The 23084-nt window shown below is 39.9% G+C and overlaps 1 protein-coding gene across 7 annotated transcripts in view; it reads left to right on the top strand.

Moving 5' to 3' along the window:
* Positions 1 to 23084, top strand: part of TDP1 (tyrosyl-DNA phosphodiesterase 1) — a 92488-nt gene that overhangs the window by 31019 nt on the left and 38385 nt on the right. For all 7 annotated transcript variants that reach the window (XM_033191636.1, XM_033191635.1, XM_033191634.1 and 4 more), the window contains exons 9-13: positions 65 to 143; positions 3844 to 4029; positions 4630 to 4678; positions 6817 to 6883; positions 8574 to 8681. In XM_033191636.1, coding sequence (XP_033047527.1) covers positions 65 to 143; positions 3844 to 4029; positions 4630 to 4678; positions 6817 to 6883; positions 8574 to 8681 — 489 coding nt within the window. The remainder of the gene's footprint in view (positions 1 to 64; positions 144 to 3843; positions 4030 to 4629; positions 4679 to 6816; positions 6884 to 8573; positions 8682 to 23084) is intronic.

Genomic DNA, 23084 nt, shown 5'->3' with positions numbered 1-23084 from the left:
TTTTTTTTTTCGGTGCCCAAAGCACATCACTATGTTTTATAACTTGTGTTTTTATGTCTTTTAGTGTTTATCTTATTGGTTCAACCCCAGGACGCTTTCAAGGAAGTCAAAAAGATAACTGGGGACATTTTAGACTTAGGAAGGTAACAGAACTTTTACTATTTTAACATTTTTTAAAAATTTAATGTATATTCTCTCTCAAAATAATTTTATATTTTGATGCAGCTTCACAATATTTCTGCACAATTCTGGGCAAATAGGTACTTGATAAATTGATAATTATAGTTCTTAGTAATTACTGCTTTTTAATGTGTTTTGCCTCATAGCTATAGGCTGTTAATGGCATAAATATACTCATTTTTATTTGTAATAAAGATAGAGGTTTCCTATTCATACACATATTATAGCTTTTGATTATTCAGCATATCAAAAGTTTTAAGATATAAATTCAACAAACAGAAAATGTTGAGTAAAGACTACAACTGAGCTATATTTTGATTATAAAACCAGTGCCCTTAAGAAAACTAATTACAAAAATAATACTTGCTGCTGATATGAAAATGCACAAAGAAAGGTCATAAAATAAAGTAAGTTGAGGATTAAAGTTTTTTTCATCTCTTTTTAGGTAGTTTACTGACCTTAATAAATTCCCTGGCCGGGCGTGGTGGCTCATGCCTGTAATCCCAGCATTTTGGGAGGCTGAGATGGGCAGATGACGAGGTCAGGAGTTTGAGACCAGCCTGGCCAACGTGGTGAAACCTCATCTCCACTAAAAATACAAAAATTAGCCGGTCATGGTGGTGAGCACCTGTAATCCCAGCTACTCGGGAGGCCGAGGCAAGAGAATCACTTGAACCCCGGAGGCGGAGATTGCAGTGAGCTGAGACCGGCTATTGCACTCCAGCCTGGGTAACAGAGTGAGACTCCATCTCAAAAAAATAAATAAATTCTCTAAAATGGCTTTCTTTAAAGCCTTAACCTCTTATTCTGTAAACTATTTAAAATGTAAGAATTTTCCCTTGGTTAATGAAACTTTTTATTTTAATTTCCTTTTGTGAAATGAGATCACAGCTTAAAGCAGGCAGGATCTTGTGAAGACATCTTTTATGTCTTGGCCTAGAAAGGAAGTTGAGCACGTTGGCCTGTGCCCAACCTTGGAGGCAGATATCCATAGCTGGGTCAAACCCTGCTTTGTTATCTACAAGTCATGTGACCTTGACTTGTTCCTTCACATACATCGCTTGTCATCTATGAAGTGGACATAATAATAGTACTTCCCTTCGGTGATTGTGAGGGTTAAATGAAATGATGAATGTAAAACAGTACAGAGTACATGGTAAGTCTTCAGTGCACATACACGGTGGTTTGTGGACTAATGTCTAATGGTTTAGATAGGCTAGATAATAGTACGTATTGTGTGTGATCACCATCTGATACTGAAAGTTCAACTATATGTTAAAGAGTTTTCAAACCACTTTTTACACACAGTTGCTTATGTTGTGCCACAGCTTTCTTCCAGGAAGGCAGGCTGGTGATTAGGTGCCTGTTTCCACTGAAGTGTAAATCTAAGCCCGAGACTTGTCCAGAATAGGGTGGGCCCTTCAGGGGCGGAGCACTGCAATAGAAACTGGGTGTTGTAAGTTGTCGGTCCAGCTCTGTTCCCTACACCATGCTGTACCCAAGGTGGACATGGAAACTTTGGGCTTTTTGGGAAGTGTATGTGTAAGTATTAATGCCTAAGCTATGTTAAGGAAAATAATACATATTAAACAAAATATCAGTCAGAATATGAGCTACAGTTTATTTTTCTCCTCTCTCCAGCCCTCTAGGTAGGCATTCAGCACATATTTAAGTGGATAAGGTTTCCAAATATTTTCTGAATTGTTTCTGCAGCTTTGCATAATTATCAAAGCAGGAAATGCAGATCAGTCTTCTGCAGTGTTTTAGCTGGTATGTGTATGTAAATGTTCTCTTTTATGTTTAGACCATCACAGCTGCCTGGAGCTCAAGTGTTAAACTATGAATGTTAAACCTCTTTCAAATGATAGGAGTCAAAATATGTAATCCTTCTAGGTATGGTTTAAATGTCGGTAGCAAAAAACTCACTTTGTTTACTCTGCTGTCACACTACAACAGTCAACACAGAAAACTGTGACCAAATATGTGTGGGGTTTTCCTCATACACTAAGCAGGGGACAGCAGCTGGGTGTCCTCTAGTTCACTTCAGTTCTTATGCTGTCTTCCTGGAGATGTATAAAGAAAGTCACTTTAAAGAAAGTGATAGTATAAAGAAAGTGACTTTTTATTCCAAAGCTGACTTAGAGGAAATAAGTACAGGCTTCCTGTCTTAAGGGTACTGCTTTGCTCTTGGCGCAGAAAGTGGACACTTTTAAAAGGGGGCATAGCGTGAATGGCACGCAGAGGAGGAAACAAGCAGTTGGATAGTTCCTTACTTTCTGCCTTCTCTACCAGGTAGTCCATTTGGTCTCTTCCTGGGCAGAACTAGGTTGTAAAGATGGCCGAAACTCTCCAGGTGGGAGAGTTTCTTAGTGGGCATACTTTGGGTTGTAAATTTACTGCTATCCCTCAAGGCAGTCTCCTGGTGGGAAAAAGTTCTGCTCTGGAGCTTCTAAGCACAAAGTTAGATGAACTTGCCCTGTAGGGAGTGGCTGCTAAAGGAAAAGTAAAAGGTTGTAATTGCATTTCTAAAGGGCTAAGTAGGAAGTGGAGAAGGAGTTGGGGGGAGCAGAGAAAAAAGAAAAGTAGGGAAAAATAATTGAAAAAATACTTTTTTTTTTTTAAAAGAAATATGGGGGTAGCCTCAGATCCCATAGATTAAGGACTCCGTCCCACAAGACTGTCCCTCTCCCTTGGAGACCAGTTGCAAGTCTGGGCCTCCAGAACTTCTGACTGACCAGCTTCAAGTTGAGGTTCCCGTGACCCTCTCTTTGAGTTTGATTAATTTGCTAGAGCAGCTCACTGAACTCGGGGAAACACATAATGTTTACTGGCTTATTATAAAGGATACAGATGAAGAGATGCATAGAGCAAGGTATAGGGAAGGGGCACAGAGCTTTCATGCCCTCTCTGGGTGCATCACCACTGTCCAGCAGCCTGCAGGTGTTCAGCTGTCAGAAAGCTCCCTAAACCCTGTCCTTTTGGGTTTTTAATGGAGGCTTCATTACATAGGCATGGTTGATTACATCACTGGCCATTGGTGATCAGCTCAACCTTTAGCCCCTCCTATCCCTGGAGGTGGGGGGGGGGGGGGGGGGCTTGTGCCAAAAGTCCCAGTCTTCTAATCATGCCTTGGTCTTTATCGTGACCAGCCCGCATCCTGAAGTTACCTAGGGTCTGCCTGCCATCAGTCTCATTAACATACAGAAAGACATCACATTGGAAATCCCAAGGATTTTAGTAGTTGCATGCCAGGAAACAGGGATGAAGACCAAATACATATTTCATAGTATCAAAGGTGCATTAAACAATTGTGATTTCAAGTAAAAAATCTAATTTCATATGACAAGTTGGTGGTGTATCTGAAATTTCTACTGAAATGGGCCTTTTTAAACTTTGTAAATCTGTTTTTGCTTTTAGCACAAATCAAAGAATTTTGGAAAGGAGAACTGTCCATCTACTCCATTAAAAATATGTTTTTAGTATTTAAAAAATATTTCCCAAAGAAGAAAAAATGTGTATGTGTGGGCATGAAATTGATCGTTAGTATTTTCAGCTTTTCTTGTTAATTAGGCATTCCAAGAGCAGAAAACTGTTTTCAGGTATTACAGCCTTTCTGTTAAGATTATTTGAGTCACGTTAACATTCATTTATATTCTTTCCCAGCTTCTGAAAGACCATGCCTCATCCATGCCTAACGCAGAGTCCTGGCCTGTTGTGGGTCAGTTTTCAAGCATTGGCTCCTTGGGAGCTGATGAATCAAAGTGGTTATGTTCTGAGTTTAAAGAGAGCATGCTGACACTGGGGAAGGAAAGCAAGACTCCAGGTAGAAGCTGTGTTCCTCTTTACTTGGTGAGTTATCATTCGCATTGAGGTCATTTACTTTTATTCTCGACACAGGAGAAGAATTGAAAATTGGTCCTCTTTGTAATGGAGAGATGTTTTATTCTGTGATTTTTTTTTTTTTTTTTGGCGTGGGAGGGCGCGGGGTACATTAGCATCGTCATTTGTAATCAAGTTGCCTTAATATCCAGTGCTAAGAGCTTGCTGATTTGTTCAGGAGCTCCATTGCAAACACAGACTGGCCTGTGTTTCTATCCTTTCTTTCAGGTTGCTGCACCAAGGAAGAAAATATTTGATGTAGCATAGCCAGCAGAATTAGGGGCATTTTAATTATTTAGAGACCTGTGAATTAATAGATAATTTTCCATTCAATGTTAACTTGAATTTCAAAGGAAAAAATATTCAAATTGAAGTATAATTTTACATCAAATATGGCTCTTGTTTTATTACGGATTCATTTTTTGTAAGATGAGAGCTTTTAAAAATTTAAAGTATATTTTCTAATTTAAAAGTATTTTTAACAGATTTTCATTTTCTTAAAAGCTGATTATCATTCTTTGTCTTCAACATGGTACATTCTGAGTTTTATTGTTTTTCTCTTATTTTTAGATCTATCCTTCTGTGGAAAATGTGCGGACCAGTTTAGAAGGATATCCTGGTAATTCTTGGGGAGACTGTGTCAGCTGTGTTTTATGTATATTTCATGAATGTCCTGGTAAAATTTTACCAGTATTGGTTAGAAATTTGGAGATGGTTTTCACTTAACTGTATAAGGATCATGAAAATAGGCAGTATCAAGCTCTGCGTTCTGCAGATGATACCCCTCAGTTTGGGTGTGTTATTAATTCTCACAGAAACCCTCTGCACAATGGTTTTCATTTTTACTGGTAAGGTAACCAGCAGGTTAGTTGTCCAGACAAGAAAACCAAATAAAATCAACTTCCCCTTACTCTTCAGTGACTTTTCAGAGCTCATCCAGCATAACTTCCTCTCATCTCTTTCCACATCCTCCCTTCCTGTGTTTGAGGTACCATGTGGTCCTTTTAAATGCCTGATACAGATATATTTAAGGTCTGGAATTTTTAAAATTTTGCCTTTGGTGTAACATTGTTGATGTGTCTATTGTGTCAAGGGCTTCATCTGCAAATGCCTAAGATTTTTTGTAGGCATCCATCAACCTTGTCCATTTCCCCTATACTCATACCAGGCACTAAACCTTTATTTGGAATTCAGCAGCCCCCTACTTAGTGTAATCAGGAGGTGTTAACCGAAAACCCAAATAGTGGCTGTCTCTGGAAAAAGCAAAGTCTGATTGGCATTGGCATTTGCTGATGGCTAGAGCAGAATGTGCTGAATTAGTCCATTTATTGCTTATCAGGCTCAATAAGAAAAATCTGCCAGAAAAATCTCACTAGAGTTTGGAGTGTATTTGCCCATTTTTTTGCTTTTTAATGGAAAAACCAAAATTACTTCACTGAGACCCAGGGATACAGTGGTGGTTTTTCTTCGGTCCTCTTTTTGCGCCTCTAATAGGCTCGATTCGTTCAAAGTGTATGTTTAATGGGGAACAACATGGTATTTTTAACAGAGCTGTTTTATAACTGGCTTTGAAACTGAATGTTTTTAGTTATTTGAAGTTGAAGACAGGACATGCCCTATTTGATATGTCAGAGATGTTTGGATATAGATCTCTTTGGGTATAGATCAGTGTGGAGAAGTTCCAGCATGTGTTTGGAAAGTCACTGATGAATCCACTGTGGAGTTTTCTTCGTTTCAGAAATGAGCAAGCATTGACTTCTAATTGTATTTCCACTCGGAACTTTCTTATTCTCTTTGCAAGAATAAGGCTTTTAGAATTCCTTTTTTCAAACTGAGCTGTTTACTGAATGTTTTGTTTTTTAGCCATTCTTTTCTGTTTGTCAGAATCTGTTCAGCCAGTACAAAGTCTGTTTGGAAATAGTGTGTAAAGGTGAAGTAGAAGGAGCACTGACATCTCATCCTAGATTTCCTCCCCAAGTGTCACGGTCTTGGGCAAAAACAGAGGCTGTCCAGCTGTGTCTTATTTGCATAAGGAGAGTAGGATGGGCCAGGATTCTAACACTTCAGATCTATGCAGTTATAGATGTAAATTACCATCACCAAGTAATTCAATTATAATTTTTTCTTTTCAAAGTGTACTTTTAATGGGGAAAAACGTGGTATTTTTAACAAAGCTGTTTTATAACTGGCTTTGAAACTGAATGGTTTTAGTTATTTGCAGTTGAAGCTTTTGCAGGATAAAGCTGTGTTCCACTTTACTTGGTGAGTTCTCGTCCTCAATGAGGTAATTTACTTTTATTCTCGACACAGGAGAAGAATTGTAAATAGTCCTTACATTCCTGATGGGAGAAATCTTTTTAATGTGTTCATAATTCCTGCTCTGAATGTTGAATGGGTTTCTAAAAAGTGATTAGCAAGTTGTCATTAGTTTTCACTATGTTTGTGTTATATGAGCCTTATTTAAAGGCATCCCATGACTATACTTCGTAAAGTATATGATCATCACTTACTTTTGCTTATAAGTCTGGATGTTTATAAGATCCGTATAAAGTTAATACTGAAGGAAGGAAACCTCATTAAGAGAACATATCCAATGCAAGTATAGACATATTCTTTCAAATAACTGTTCTATAAGATGAAGTAATAGAAGTAGTTTTTTTCCTGTTACCTTCTTGCTTTTATTATAGATTTTCCTCTTAATGAGGGATCCTCAAATTATATTTCATAATTTTTATTGTTTTATTTTTCTTTTAAAAGCTGGGGGCTCTCTTCCCTATAGCATCCAGACAGCTGAAAAACAGAATTGGCTGCATTCCTATTTTCAGTAAGTAATTGGTTTAGACTGCTGCTATTGCTTCTTTAGGAATTAGAATGTTATTTATGTCACTGGTTTGTTTTTTTTTAAAAAGGAACTTTATGTAATATAGCTATATTCTTTCATCTACATATGTTAGTGATAGAAATAATTTAAAACAAGGTTTTGAATTTTTTTTGGAATAGGTTCTTAATACCAAAGAGGAAAATTTATTGCTGTAAGGTTTCTATTTAAATATTGGCATGCCAAGAAAGATAAATAAAAGATCATGCTGGGTAGTTTAGAATTTACATAAGCAGTATTTTAGTTCATTTTTCCAAAATATAAAGTATCATTATTCTGTCTGTACCATCGTATGTGCAGCTGCAAGCTTGGTGAGGGCAGATTCTATGTTGCTGTTTCCTGAGGATACAGGATGGTATCTGGCATGTTGTCAGAGTTCAGTAAATGCTGAGTGGGCAAGTGAAGGGAATGTGCTTCATCCTTCTCCAGCCACAGCAGTTGCACAGCCTGCATATGCAAGGCCAGTCTGTTTCATGCTTGTCTCAACAGGTGTTTGCTGTGCTGGTTAGCCAGAAATGAAAGTAGAATTACTTTGAATTATAGCTTTCAGCTGTAATTCAGTGTGTTATCCTGGAGGTTTTCTTTAATGCTTTCTTGAGAGGTTTTTCCTTACAGAGAGCACTTCTTTATATTGAACTCCTTTCAGTATTATATTATTAAATTCACACGAATGAAGACAGTGATGGTACCTACCTAAGCCTGATTGTTTTCACAGACGATCTGTTAATCTGCAGGGACCATCCTCCTATAAGTAAGGATTGTTGCTTCATTATATAGGTTCCCATAGAACCATAGTCTACAGTATTGGAAACTTAGAAACCAAACTCAGATTTGTGAATGTCAGCATTTGACTAAAGTGTTTCTGCCCTTGCTTTTCAGCATTCATTTTTTTCATATACTGTTTGTATTTTGTCTTTTTTGTATTTTGTTTCATTCAACAAGCTTTTGCTGAGCCTCTATCATAACACTCCATGGGAGTATAATTCTTCCCTCTAAGGAGCTCACAGTTCAGGCAGGAGACATATGCACACATGCTGTTAAAAGCACAACAGAAGGGCCAGGTGCAGTAGCTCACACCTGTAATCCCAGCACTTTGGGAGGCCGAGGCGGGCAGATCACGAGGTCAGGAGATCGAGACCATACTGGCCAACATGGTGAAACCCCGTCTCCATTAAAAATACAAAAAATTAGCTGGGCATGGTGGCGGGCACCTGTAGTCCCAGCTACTAGGGAGGCTGAGGCAGAAGAATGGCATGAACCTGGGAGGCAGAGCTTGCAGTGAGCCGAGATTGCGCCACTGCACTCCAGCCTGGGCGACAGAGCGAGACTCCGTCTCTAAAAATTAAAAAAAAAAAAAAAACATAATATGTATGCGTGTATGCATGTTCATGGCAAAAATGGAAAGGCTATATGCTGAAAGGTTACAGTTCTTGTGAGAAGTGGGAAGTTTGTAATTCTAAAATGGGCATGCATTATTTGAACACAGTTGCATAAAATATCACAGGTCACAGAGTCATGTAGCCACTGTTGATTTTTAGATAATAGGCTTTTTCTTTTCATGCAGTTTCCTAATATTAGGATTAAGATCAGTTTGTTTTATTTTGTAATTAGTGACTTGTGTCTTTTCTGTCACTAGCAAATGGTCAGCTGAGACTTCTGGCCGCAGCAATGCCATGCCACATATTAAGACATATATGAGGCCTTCTCCAGACTTCAGTAAAATTGCTTGGTTCCTTGTCACAAGGTAAACAGTCCTTACATTCCTGATGGGAGAAATCTTTTTAATGTGTTCATAATTCTTGCTCTGAATGTTGAATGGGTTTCTAAAAAGTGATTAGCGAGTTGTCATTAGTTTTCAGTATGTTTATGTTACATGAGCCTTATTTAAAGGCATCCCATGACTAATCCCTTTGTAAAGTATATGATCGTCACCTGCTTTTGCTTATAAGTCTGGATATTTGTAAGATTTGCATAAAGTTAACATTTACTTCTATTATTTAATACCTCAATAGGGGTTATGCAAATTGACATTTGGGGTAAGTACAGAATAATAATGAAATGTTAAAATTAATATTTTTTTCTTAGTTTCTCCTTAGGTAATTAAAACCCGAGGCATTCAAATCTCTAATGTGTCCTTTTCTAAAACATCTTTAAGATGTAATTCACATACCATAAAATCTGCCCATTTAGTCTCTACTGTTTAATGGTTTAGTATATCACAGAATTATGTAACCATTGCCATAATCTAAATTTAGAATATTTTCATCACCCCTATAGGAAACCACCTACCTGTTGGCATTTTTGTGTCTATTTTTATAGGAAGATAAATTGCCATGCCCTTTGAAAACTAGAACTTTAGTTCCTGACTCCCAGGCTGAACCGAACGATTAGGCATCTCTTCATGATTCAGTAACATAATTAATGTCAATAGCAACTAATTAAAGTATCACAGAGTAGAATTATTTCTTTAAGAGAGGAACAGCACTCATGAACAAAGTTTTAAACAAAAGAGCCACTTACATCTTCTTGGAGAAAGAGAAAGATTTATTTTAAGGAATTGGCTCATGCAATTGTGGGGGCTGGCAAGTCCAAAATCCATAGGGCAAACCAGCAGCTTGGAGATTTAGTAGGACTTGGTGTTGCAATCTTGAGTCTCTTTCTACTTTATTGGAAAAGTTTAATTTAATGTCTGTTTGGGTGTTGTTTTCCCTCAAAGTGTAATAAAAAGGTGATGTACTTCACAGAAATTGTGTATTATTGATTCTGTTTCAAGGGTATTAAGGGAAGTGGAGATTAAAGTAACACTGTGAGTAATCTTTTTCTAAAGGCAAAGTTTTTGTAGTTCAGTTCAATGGTAGTGTGTGCCTCACTGTGGGAACACAAAGAGCCAGGAAGTATGAGCCCTGCCATGCATGTGGCCCTGTATCCTAGGTGTTTACCTGTGTAAGCACTGTATTGTAAGCACTCTTAGAAATGTATTGCCTTGCTGGGGCAGAGGCAGGATCAAATGAGAAATCAGCTAAACTAAGTAAAGAAGTGCTGTTGTAAGTAGGCCTAGAAGTAAGCCTGAGAGAAAACCCAGATAGATTAGAAGGAACTAGTGAAGACAAAGGCCATGGAGGTGGGAAAATACACGGGGTTTTTAAGGAACAGATGAGTGATTCCATGAGGCTATGTAAAAGGAAACACAGGTTCGGATACCTTTAGCATTTATTTTCTAAAGTTAAGTCAGAAAACATCCACTGTCAGTTTACTCATTTAGTATCTTGTCAGTTTTGTACTGTGAATATCTGCCTTGATGTCGAATGGCTGTCACTAAATTAAGCAAATTATAGTTATTTGAAGTTTATTGTAAGAATTTGAAATTTGTCATTATGGATTTGTAGCTTCTAGTTTTATTCTGTAATAACTGGACTGAAAGCTATATCTACTTCCTAAATGTTTAAAGATTAATAGCAACAACATTCATTCAGCAATTTCAATATGCCAGATTGTTCTGGGTGAGCAGTCATGTGTATTTACTTATTTAATTCTCACAACAGCTCTGTGAGGACCAGGAGGCACAGAGTGATTAATAAGCTGCCTAGTATCATGCAGTAATAAGTGGTGGAACCCAGACAGGAGCACACCTCTCCTCTACTGTCTGATGCCCCTCTTAATCCACATACAGGTTTAGTGTGCCTGTTTTCTTTTCTTTTTTTTGAGACGGAGTCTCACTCTGTCACCCAGGCTGGAGTGCAGTGGTGTGATCTCCACTCACTGCAAGCTCTGCCCCCTGGGTTCACGCTATTCTCCTGCCTCAGCCTCCCATGTAGCTGAGACTACAGGTGCCCGCCACCGCACCCAGCTAATTTTTTGTATTTTTAGTAGAGACGGGGTTTCACAGTGTTAGCCAGGATGGTCTCGATCTCCTGACCTCATGATCCGCCCATCTCGGCCTCCCAAAGTGCTGGGATTACAGGCATGAGCCACCGTGCACGGCCAGTGTGCCTGTTTTCTACAAAGACTAGTTAATTCCAAAGAAATTGTGTCAGGCTTTACTTTGATTGTTGTATAAAAGAGGAAAGGGACATTGGACTTTCCAATATGATTGCAGGATTTCTAAGAAACATAAATAACAACGTAGATACATAGAGCCCACTCTCTCAGCCCTTCCATAACAAAGGAAAGTGTAGATTCCAAATATAAGTGGCATCTCCCAGTAAGCAGCTCCCTTGATTAGGTTTGGACATTTTGTCTGTCACTTTTTCTGAATCTGTCAGAAAGAATGTTCCCAAACTGAACTCATCGTATGTAGATGGAGATTTCTTTTCCCAACATTCTTGTTTGCCCTTGTGGCACCTGTCTCTTATTACCAGGTTTAAAGCCTGAATGTCCTCTTTCACTGTTCCTTCAAATGTTGGGCAAACATTTACTGAGGTCCTCCTGTGGATGCCGGACACTCAGGATAAAACAGAAGATCTAGATAGTGCCTTTTAGATGCTCACAGTCTCTGATGTGAGGAGCCAGACACAGAAATAATTACAATAGGAAGAGATCAATTCTGTGCTTAAGGTGGGCACGTGGATGCTTTGGAAATAGCTATCAAAGCGTATTCATCTTCGAAATGTTTCAAAAGTTTCCTCTACCAGTCCTTGCAATTACCAGGTCAGAAACTTATCACCTGGACTTCTGAAAGGGTTTCCTATCTGTTGTGTCATCACGTGGGTGTCCTTCACAGGCCATTCATCCTGGTTGCCCATGCCCCTTCACCTTTCTGAAACATAGAGTTTCCTCATTGTCCCATGTTCAGAATTCCCCACATCCTGTAGACTAAAGTACAAGATTCCTCAGTTTGGAAGTCATGCCCCAGCCACACCATTTTCACCATTCTTACCCATTAATCCCCAATAGGAACTTTGAGAAGAAGCCACGCTAGCCTCCTTTGCCCCTGAAGTCATCCAGCCAGCAGCCCATGTAGTTTCCTCTCCTGATCTTTTCATCCCTTTTCTCTGTTTCTTCAGTTGCTACTCATCTTTTAAGAGTTGTGTTCAGGTCCCCTCTCCTCCTGGAGCCTCTTTCAGCCTCTGCTGGTCCCTCCCTGTCCAGATCCTTAGATCCATGTGCCACCAGTGGAGCTCACAGCTCCTACCTCACTATTTTGTCTCTCAAGCATGAGCTTTAGCATTGTCAGACAGTACTAGATGAGATGGTCATGTCTACTATTGAACAAGTCTTGCCGTGGACAAGTTTCTTAACCTCTCTGAGCCTCAGACTTCTCATCTGCACAGCAACTATGAAGGTTTGAGGTGCCAACCATGGTGACCTGTGGGAGTAAGAAGAAAGGGGCAGGGAAGAGAATTGACCTGCATTAAGTAGCCACCATGTGGCAGACACTTCTGGTGCTTTACCTACATAGTAGTCTCTTTCAGTCCCCACAAGAGCTGTGAGGTGGCATTATCCCCTCCCTCCACTCAATGAGGAATAAGACAGCAGAGTTGAGGCAGTTCTACCCATTACTCAGCAAATATGTATTGGCTACTGTGGCAAGAATAGAGTAATTAAGATGAGTTCTCATAGAATTTACATTTGCATGAAAGAGATTTACCAAAGAATTCATTGTATACATATTAGTTAATTGCACTTGTAATGCTTTTTGACTATTCTACATAGGTGGGTTTTTACCCAATAAGACCTTAATTTTCAGTCTTTCAGCCAAAACATCACTTCTGGAGCCTGGTGGCTTCCATAATGCACTAGATTCCTGCATTGTCATTGTTCTTTCTCTATTCACCGTGGTTGCTTGTGTAATTCTGGCTTCCCCTGTAGACTCTGTGAGGCCAAGTCCATGCCTGTCTTGTTCAGCATACCCTGGTGACTGGCCAGGTGCCTGACATGTGGAGGCTGATGAAGACTAGGATGGAAGTGGTAACTGTGAAAGCACTGCCTAGACTGCATAATGGAACACGGGAGGGCCCTCAAAGATGATTCCTGAGTTTGGGGTGTGGAGATGGGGATTATCACTGATATCAGTATAGAAGTCAGGTAATGGAACTGGCCTCCCACAGCAGGATGATGGTGAATTTGATTGCAGATTCATTTAGCATGGTGGGGACTTCAGGTGGAATTGTTTGTTGCAGATGAACTTAAAAGTGTGGTATACATATAGTATGTTTTGGAGTTTGGGTTAGTACTGATTGTTGACACCATAATCCTTTGTGACTTCCTGAGGAGAATATAGCAGATCAGTGCCTGGGCATTGAAGAACATACAAGAAATACATATCAGGTGGGCTTTTCATGCCTACCAGGTGTTGCATTGCCAAGCAAATGAATTGGATTCAAGCCATCCCTCCTGGGTTGAAGAGCAACTGGTCACACATTCTCCATGAAATAATCTTTCTTCTACTAAGAAAAATGTTATATATATATTCTGTTTTGGGTATCAGATTTAACCATTTTTATCCAGCACATAACTTCTGAGCACCTACTGTGGACCACACACTTTTCTAGGTGCTAAGAATGCAATAAACAATAAAACATCTTGACTTTATGTTCTGGTGCTGGGAATTATACAAAAAGCAAAGAAGTATGTTTATATATGCAAATGGTGGTACATGCTATACAGAAAAAAAGGAATGATAATTTAGGTGCACAGTCCTTTATTCTAAATTCTTGGTACCAGATGTAGTTCAATATTTGGATTTTAGAAAGATAATATGGTACCTATACTGTCTGTTTATATGCCTAGTGGTATCTGGACCAACACTTTATAATAAAACATTTTGGAAGCAAAGATCACAGGTAGCCTCATGTCATCTTAGTTCAACTTTTGTTGCCCATTGAGTTAAGATCAAGTTTTGCTATCAAATGAAATGAGTTAAATGCTTTATTTCAAATTTGGTTTAGGTTGTTGTTTTTAATAAAATTTTCAGAGCTAACATGTAGTTCTTAACCAGCAGTTCCAGGCACAGTTCCAAGCACATTATATATATATATATATATATATAAATAAATTCATGTAATCCTCATAGCCATTCTACAGTGTATCCATGAATCCCCTTTTCAGATGGAAGAACTGAAGCACAGAGGTTAAACAAGGTGCCCAAGAACCCAGAGTCCCCACCCTCAAACACTGTCCTGTAGGGTATGAGTGCCCGGGTTGGGGAGGGAGGCTGCTCCTTAAAGAAGAGGGTCAGAGGCCTCCTGACGTGGTGATGTTCATGCAGAGACCTGAAAGAAGTAAGAGAAGAACCATGTGGATGGGTCGCTGAGGGAAAGCATTCCTGTGTGGGGTGGGGAGTGGGAATATCCTTGCTGTGTTTGATTAACAGCAAAGTAAGTGTTACTAGAGTCAATAGAATGGGTGGGTAGGTGAGTTCAGAGCAGTAGTGGGTGGCCAGACTTTGCCTTTTTACCTGCTTGCAGATATTACTGTTCCTTTGATGCCTCCTGGGTTGCTTGAGGCTTCATTAGTCGTGGGTCTATGGAAAGCAGTTCAATGAATGTTATAATTTGAATTGATTGGAATAATTGAGTGCTTTTCTAAATGCTTGTTCCATGAGATTTTCTAGAATAAGATACGATTTTAAATAGTCAACTTTAGCTTATACTCAAATAGTGTGTCTCTCAACAGGACACTATTGTTATTTTGGTCAAGATAATTTTTTGTTATACAAGGTTGTCCCATGCATTGTAAGTTATTTAATAACCTGGCCCTCACATACTAACTGCCAAGTCCTGGTGAAAGCTGAAAAAAAAAAAAGCCTTATACATTTCTAAATATTCCCTAGATTTTATGCTCTGATGGACAATATCATCATCCTTGAGAATAAATTCAAAAGTTTATGAACAACGGATATCATTTCATTTAATATATTTACTTGCTTTAGAATAGTGAGGCAAGATTGTAGAGAGCACTGGATTCTAGTCCAAATAAAGTGCTCATGCCCAGCAAATCTAATGCTCTGTCAGCAAAGTAGCAGACATACTAGATTTTAAGATTTGGATTTTAGCCAAAGGTAAATACATCAAAAGCTACGTAAATTTAACTTTTGATATTTTTCTACTTTATTATTACTACTGATCCATACTAATGTTTGGGTTTGGAATGAATAACCAACTCCTCTTTATTAAGTACAATAAAATTAAATTCCCCAGAAAAAATTATAGGGATAATAGGCACAGTGAATGATAGGCAGTATGAATTTTGACTTTTAACATGATAGACTTTAAAAAATAATCTAGAGCTGCATATCCAAATAAGTGTTATGATCACCCTTTGAAAGTAGGTGCTTTGGCCAAAAACGTTGCCATTGCTCAAGTTTTCTTGCCACTCTTCCAAGTTCTTTCAAAATGAGTTGACATGACACATTAGCAAATAAGTATTGTTTCTTAACAGACACTCTTTGTTTCCAGCCTTGCATTAGTTTTCTGTTCCTTTGTAATATGTGATCACAAACTAAGAGGGCTTAAAACAATACAGATTTACTATTCCATGGTTCCCGTGGGTCAAGAGTCTGGGCGTGGATCAGCTGAGCCCTCTGCTCAGTGTCTCGCCAGGCTAAAATCAAGGTGTCAACCCAGCTGTGATCTCATCTGAAGCTTGGGGTCCTCTTTCAAGCTCACGGTTGCTTGTGGCTGTAAGCCTGAGGTTCCTGCTTTCTTGTCGGCTGTCAGCCAGGTATTCTCAGCTCCTAGGTGCTTCCCGTGGTTTTCTGCCACATTCCTCATGGGGTGCTTCTTGGAAACTGGCAAGAGGATCTATCTCAGAAAGGACCCAACCCAAGCCCACCCAGGATTATTTCCCTTTTGAGTAACTTAGTCAATTAATTGATAACCAAATTATGCAAGTGAAACTCCATCATATTCACAATTCTGGCCCATCCTTAAGGAAAGGGGATATACAGGCGTGTGCACCAGGGACCATCTTTCGATTCTGCTTTCCACAGACTTCACTGAATTTTTTTTTTTTTTTTTTGAGATGGAGTTTTGCTCTTATTGCACAGGCTGAAGTGCAATGTCACGATCTTGGCTCACTGCAACATCTGCCTCCCGGGTTCAAGCGATTCTCCTGCCTCAGCCTCCTGAGTAGCTGGGATTATAGGCATGCGCCACCACACCACAGCTAATTTTGTATTTTTAGTAGAAATGGGGTTTCTCCATGTTGGTCAGGCTCATCTCGAACTCCCGACCTCAGATGATCGGCCCACCTCGGCCTCCCAAAGTGCTGGGATTATAGGCATGAACCACTGCACCTGACCCACTGATATTTCTTTCCCAGTTTGATTTACCCTCTTATTCTCCAATCTTGGCTGGAATTAATTTTTTACTGTTTCCAAAATTGGGGTTTGTTTTCTATAGTTAAGCAAAAGTACCCTTGTACACAGTCAGAAGACTGAACCTCCAGCTCCAAAGCTCTTTGAGAAGTGAAGTTCTGTACTTTCTTGGAGCCAAAAGAGGCAGCTGTACTGGAGTAAGGGACCAACCCCGCAGCATGACTGCTTTGGAGAACCATATTTACTTGGGTATGTAGAGTTGTTAAAAACAATAGTCCTATAAAAGATTCGTAGAATTACAAAAGATCTGATTTCCTAATCTTAAAAAGTCTCATCTCTTTAGGAAATGTATTTTGTATGGTTCCTATTGGGTGTACCTAATACCTTATTGCCTGTTATGTCTCTACCCATCATAAGTAGAGGATGTTGACTTTCTGATCATTTGGACTTTGTTTCATCCAGTTGACATTTCACAAATGTGAAAACTGGCTACAGAAGGTCAGGAATTGGAATCTTATACAAATGCTAGCCTTAATATAGTTTTTAATCTTCCCTTTTATTATTTTAAATATAAATCACAGTTTTCATTTCCTCTGTTTCATTATGTGTTGTGACTGAGGTGCTGACTGAAAGCATTTTTCATAGATCCTGGGTCATGTGTTAGTATATAGTTGCCATAGTTACCACATCACCAAGAATCATAAAATCTGCACCAAAACCTTTTTTAATGAAGTTTCTGCTGAACTATCTGCATTAGAAGTTTCCTTTTACTGTAGAGAAAAGGAGTTTATAATATCAGCCTTCATTGCCTACCAGAATACTCATTGTGATCTTTGGTAATTATTCTTTAGTGTTTGTGCTTTCTGGCAGATTGGCTAATATAGTGCCTAGTTCGGTACCTGGCCTGTGGTGGCTCAAAACTGAATGAATGGTATCCCCCTTAATCTAACTGCAGTTTATTTTCAGACTGCTGCTCAGGTTTTATTTTTTTCTGTACTGTCCAGAATAACTATACTTTTCTTTCAAGTTCTAATTCAAATGCTCCCCTTAAAGTGAAACTTTTTCTAGCTCAGCAGACATTATTTTTTCCTTTGTGTTTTCATGGCACTTTTTGCTTGGTCCTTTTTACATCTTCCCAGTTGATTCCTTTTTTATTTTATTTTTTTAAATTTTGAATATCTTTTCTCACTGCTTCTGTAGGCATCGACCTGATTGCTTCTTTATGGATCCCTTTGCTTCCCTGTATCATGAGCTTCGGGTGAGCAAGGTGCCTGATCTTACTCATCTTTTTCTGCTTAGCATCTAACACTGCATGGCACATGGGTAGTGACCAAAAAATATCTGAATCAGTGCCCTTTTAAAAACTTATTTTTTTTCAAATAGGTAACATACACAATATATAAATGGTATATAAAGAAGGTATGTCTTCCCATTTCCGTTCCCCAGCCTGCTCCTCATCCGGAAACCACTACTACTAGTTGCTTGGGTTTAATAGCTGTAACCCATCAACATTTTTAAACCCAGGGTCCACAGATGGTGACGTTACCCAGTCATCCAGCATATTATGGAGGAAATAACCTGAGATACAGTCCAAAGATCCAAGTCCTAGTTTGAGATTGCCACTTACTAGCCTTGCCACTTAAATTTTGGAAAACGCATTTATACCCTTGGCTTTTATCTCATTTATGGAATCCCAAGGATGATGGTAGAAAACATGTGGTTGTTTCCTATTAAACAGTATGCTGAGTTTAATATTAGTTCACTGCTTGATTTTTCATGTCTCTCATATTCATTAGGCTTCTTAGGATTTAAGAAAGCACCTTATAAAGCCTTTATCTGTTTTGCCTGTGTAACACATCCGTATAACATATATGACCTTAAGACATATTCAAGCTGGGTGCAGTGGCTCACACATGTAATCCCAGCACTTTGGGAGGCCAAGGCAATCGGATCACTTGAACTCAGGAATTCGAGATCAGCCTGAGCAACATGGTAAAACCCCATCTCTATGAAAAAAATTTATTAAAAAAAAAGGGGAGGGGGCATGGTGATGTGCACCTGCAGTCCCAGGTACTCAGGAGGCTGAGATGGGAAGATAACTTGAGCCTGGGAGATTGAGGCTGCAGTGGGTCATGATGGCACACTGTACTCTAGCCTAGGCAACAGAGTGAGACCCTGTCTCAAAAAAAGATCTTTTCAGAGATATATACCCTTTTCTAAACCAAATATGTGGTTATTTTTATTTTTATTTTTATTTTGAGACAGAGTCTTGCTGTGTTGCATAGCTGGGGTGCAATGGCGTGATTTCGGCTCACTGCAACCTCCGCCTCCCGGGTTCAAGGGATTCTTCTGCCTCAGCCTCCTGAGTAACTGGGACTACAGGTGCATGCCACCATGCCCAGCTAATTTTTGTATTTTTAGAAGAGACGGGGTTTCACCGTATTGTCCAGGCTGGTCTCAAACTCCTGACCTCATGATCTGCCTGCCTTGGCCTCCCAAAGTGCTGGGATTACAGGCGTGAGCCACTGCGCCTAGACATATGTGGTTAATTTTTAAATTGCTCACAATTACTCTATTTAATCAGGACAAGTACAGTCAGCCACATTTATACATTCAGAGAAACTCAAAATTAACAGTTCACTTGAACTTATTAGGATGTTATATTAGCTGGCGATTTCCTCTTTTGATTGGTTACTTTTATGGAGAGATATTTATGGTTTTTAATAAGATTTTCCTCCCATCTGTTTTGATCCTACCATAAAATTATCCCATGTTTGATGGGCAGCCGGTTAGGGAAATTATTGGGACATGATGACAACTGTGGTATTTAAATTTTACCACAGGACTAAGCAGGAGGAAGATGAGGTTTAAGAGAAGCCTTGGTTAGTGCCTAGGTGTAACTGGCAAACCCAATGAGAACAGTTACGAAAGTTGTGTATTGTGGGTGGTCAGAAGCAAGGTGGGTACCTAACACATGCTGGATCACTGTTAGAGTTGCCTAGCAACTGACAGGCAATGCGGATAGTCAGTGATGAGCAGAAATGTTGGTGCTGCCACTTCAGGAGAAAACGAGACAAGTGCTTGACTGAAAAATCACTGGCTTTTTGAGGAAACATAAAAGACATTCTCTCTCCTCTGCTTTTCAATATTACTATGCAGTACTCCTTCTCTAATGTCTGTTGCTTTGATTCTGAAACAAATCATCTCTTTTTGTTCTCCTTTGTCTGAGTATTTTGGTGAAAATAAAATTGGATTACACAAGAAAATACTTACAGGTGTCATTGGGTAGACTTGGTTGCCTGGCCCTGTGGCTCTAAGATATTGGGATTAGCTGGTATGCTTCATAAATGATGGTTATCAGTACTAACGCCTACAAGTGACTTCCTTTATACAATAGAGATGATTCAAGGTCATATTACTACCCTCGCCTGCCTGCATTCTGGTACAAGCAGACTGAAGACAGAGCATACCCCTTTCTGTACTCATATGAGAAAGTCTCATGAACATCATCACGATGGAAAAAAGCTTGAGACCCCTGACTTAGTGCCTCTAGACCCTTTGCACACTGGCATTGCTAGTCACTAAGTGCACATCTAGCTTGAGATGAGGAGGTGCTACCTGGAATTTCCCACCAGGGACTGGCCTCCAAAAAAAGCCTCTCTCAAGTAATATAGCAAATACTTGTATAGTGCTTACTGTATGCTGGCCAAGAGCTTTTTTATACTAGCTCATTTAATCCTCCAAATTAGGAGCTAGGTGCTGTTACTATCCCCATTTTAGAGATATGAAAACTAAAGCATCGAGAGCTTAAATAGCATGCCCCCAGGTGACCCAGTTGGGAAGCAGGAAGAGCTAGGATTTAGACCCAGGTAGTCTGGTGTGACTATTTCTTGTTTATGTGCCAGGTGCTGTTCTAGGTTTTAGTTATAGATGATGGACAAGACAGGTGTGGTCCCTGCTTTCATGGAACTTGCCTTCTAGTTGATGTAGACCTATCGTCTCTCTGCTTTGGGATTGGCACAGAAACATTATTACAGGAGAGTCAGCAGGATGGTGACAGGCTGAGAGAAGGAAGGGAGGAAGCAGGTTGCCTATAAGGTTGTGAGCATAGCTCTATGGGAGAGTTAAACATGCTGTTAGGCTTTGTGGAGCTGATCATCAGCCCCAAGGAGGCTGCTCCTCCAGCTATTTCAGGCTCCAAAAAGACAAGAATCATTCCCAGGACACAGTGTGCTGTGGGACTCAGGAAAACCGAGGTAAGGCACCAGCCTTCACACACTTTATAGAGGAATCATCTTCAGAGAGTTTTTCAAGGTCTCCAAGGACCTTGACCAAATGCTGACCATATATTGGACTATTCAGTCTTACTGGCCATGTGAACAGTCCATCCACTCTGCAGCCACACTCTTAAGACATTTGCTTCTGCTCTCTAGGCCCATTTCCCCATCTGTAAAACCAGGGGTTGGGCTAAATCAGTGGATTTTATGCTGTGTTCCTTGGAGCCCTGTGGGCTCTGGAAACCCCTTTTGGAAGCCACCACAACAGTGGGCAGAGAGAGACAAGTGCAGGTAATTCACCCAGAGATACTTGCCCCTGTTTGCTTAAAATGTTTCCTTTGAACAAAGGGTTCTCCAGGCTTAAAAAGAAAATTTAAAAAAATCATTATAATAGATCATCTCCCAGGGCCCATTCTAACAAACATTTCATAGTTCTGTTAAAAGCATTAACCATTTCCAAACCTTACCTTTGTGATGTGCATTAAAATTTACTAAGCACTTGCACCTAGATTATTTCATTCATTCCTCATTATAACCCAGTGCAATGAGCAGATGGTGTTAAGTCCGTATTGTAAGTGAAGAAATTGGTGACCTAAGTACATAAGCACAAGGTAACACAGCTAGCCAAAAGCAAACTCACATCTTACAAGTCTGTTGCTCTTTTCAAGTCCTTGTATCTATTGCCTTTCCATTATAGGAGGCAGACTAAAACATTGGAACATTTCATTAGAAAATAAAAATAGTAAGCAGTTTTTGATTATCACATGGGTTACTATTAAATATGTACTCAAATTATTTGGTATAGTATTCTAAATACCAATTTTGACCTGAAATTGAAAAGCAATTTTTTGTATCCTTCTTGGCAGTAATTTTTGGCATTTTGGATTATTGATGTGATGACTTCTAAAGTCCTTGTAATTCCATCTGTGGGATCAAGGATAGATGGATCCTTTTATTTTTTTTTTTTTTGAGGCAGAGTCTCGCTCTGTCGCCTGGACTGGAGTGCAGTGGCCAGATCTCAGCTCACTGCAAGCTCCGCCTCCCGGGTTTACGCCATTCTCCTGCCTCAGCCTTCCGAGTAGCTGGGACTACAGGCGCCCGCCACCTCGCCGGCTAGTTTTTGTATTTTTAGTAGAGACGGGGTTTCACCGTGTTAGCCAGGATGGTCTCGATCTCCTGACCTCGTGATCCGCCCGTCTCGGCCTCCCAAAGTGCTGAGATTACAGGCTTGAGCCACCGCGCCCGGCAGATGGATCCTTTTAAAGACTAGGTCAGTAGGTGGGCTAGACTATGCCATCAGGCACCAAAGCCTCCATTTAGAGTCCAACATGGCTATGAAACACTGCTTGGTGGGGGGAGGGTCATGATAGGCCTGCAACTGAGGAACAAAGTGAGGTTGCAAGTAGATTTGTCCGAATCTATTTGGTGGTTTGTCAGGCTTTACACTTGCAAAACCCCACAGGCAAGTATCTAATCTCCTTTAGTGTTCTGCTCTTATCTGCTTGAAAACATGCATCATAATCATTTTCATTTTTCTTTTCCTGCTGGCTTTTCTTTGTTAATACACTGTATCTGTAAGACCTGATATCTACCCTGGAAACACAGCTGATGTATTGCATCTTCCTAGTAGTTAATCTCCCAAGATTCTTCAACATCTGCAGAATTTTGAGACAGGATTTCACTCTGTCATCTGGGCTGCAGTGCAATGGCATGATCACTGCTCACTGCAGCCTTGACCTCCCAGGCTCAGGTGATCCTCCTTTCTCAGCCTCCCAAGTAGCTGGGACTACAGGTGTATGCCACCACGCCTGGCTTATTTTTTTTTGAGACAGAGTCTTGCTCTGTCACCCAGGCTGGAGTGCAATGGCATGATCTCAGCTCACTGCAACCTCTGCCTCCCAGGTTCAAGCGATTCTCCTGCCTCAGCCTCCCAAGTAGCTGGGATTACAGGCACCTGCCACTAAGCCTGGCTAATTTTTGTATGTTTTTAGTAGAGACGGGGTTTCACCATGTTGGCCAGGCTGGTCTCCAACTGCTGACCTCAGGTGATCCGCCCACCTCAGCCTCCCAAAGTGCTGGGATTACAGGCATGAGGCACCGTGCCCAGCCTATGCCTGGCTAATTTTTGTACTTTTTGTAGAGATGGGGTTTTGCAGTGTTGCTTAGATTGGTCTTGAATTTCTGAGCTCAAAACTCTCTGTCTGCCTTGGCCTCCCAAAGTGCTGAGATTACAGGTGTGAGCCACCGTGCCCAGCTCCTCTTCCTCTTTATTATTCACCAATATTTTCATTCCACCCTTTTTTGGCTTTCAAAATTAGTCTTTGTCATTATTATTTTACAGTCACTTCTTGTTTACAGTTACCCACAAGTTTACTCATTTCTTTGTTCCTTTTTCTTCCTGGTAGCCCTGTCCTTTCAAACAAATTCAGTTTTATTCCTGAACTATATCTTTTGTAGTTATTTCATTGATGCCTTCTTACTGGCAGTAAGCTCTGATTTGTTTATCTAAAACTTCCTTTATTTTAACCCTCATTTTTGAGTGATAATTTAACTGAATTTAAAAATCTCTGGCCAGACGTGGTAGCTCACACCTGTAATCCCAGCACTTTAGGAG

The sequence above is a fragment of the Trachypithecus francoisi genome, unplaced genomic scaffold (assembly GCF_009764315.1).
Source record: "Trachypithecus francoisi isolate TF-2019V2 unplaced genomic scaffold, Tfra_2.0 Lachesis_group3, whole genome shotgun sequence".
NCBI lineage: Eukaryota > Metazoa > Chordata > Mammalia > Primates > Cercopithecidae > Trachypithecus > Trachypithecus francoisi.
This window is presented reverse-complemented; position numbering and strand designations above follow the sequence as displayed.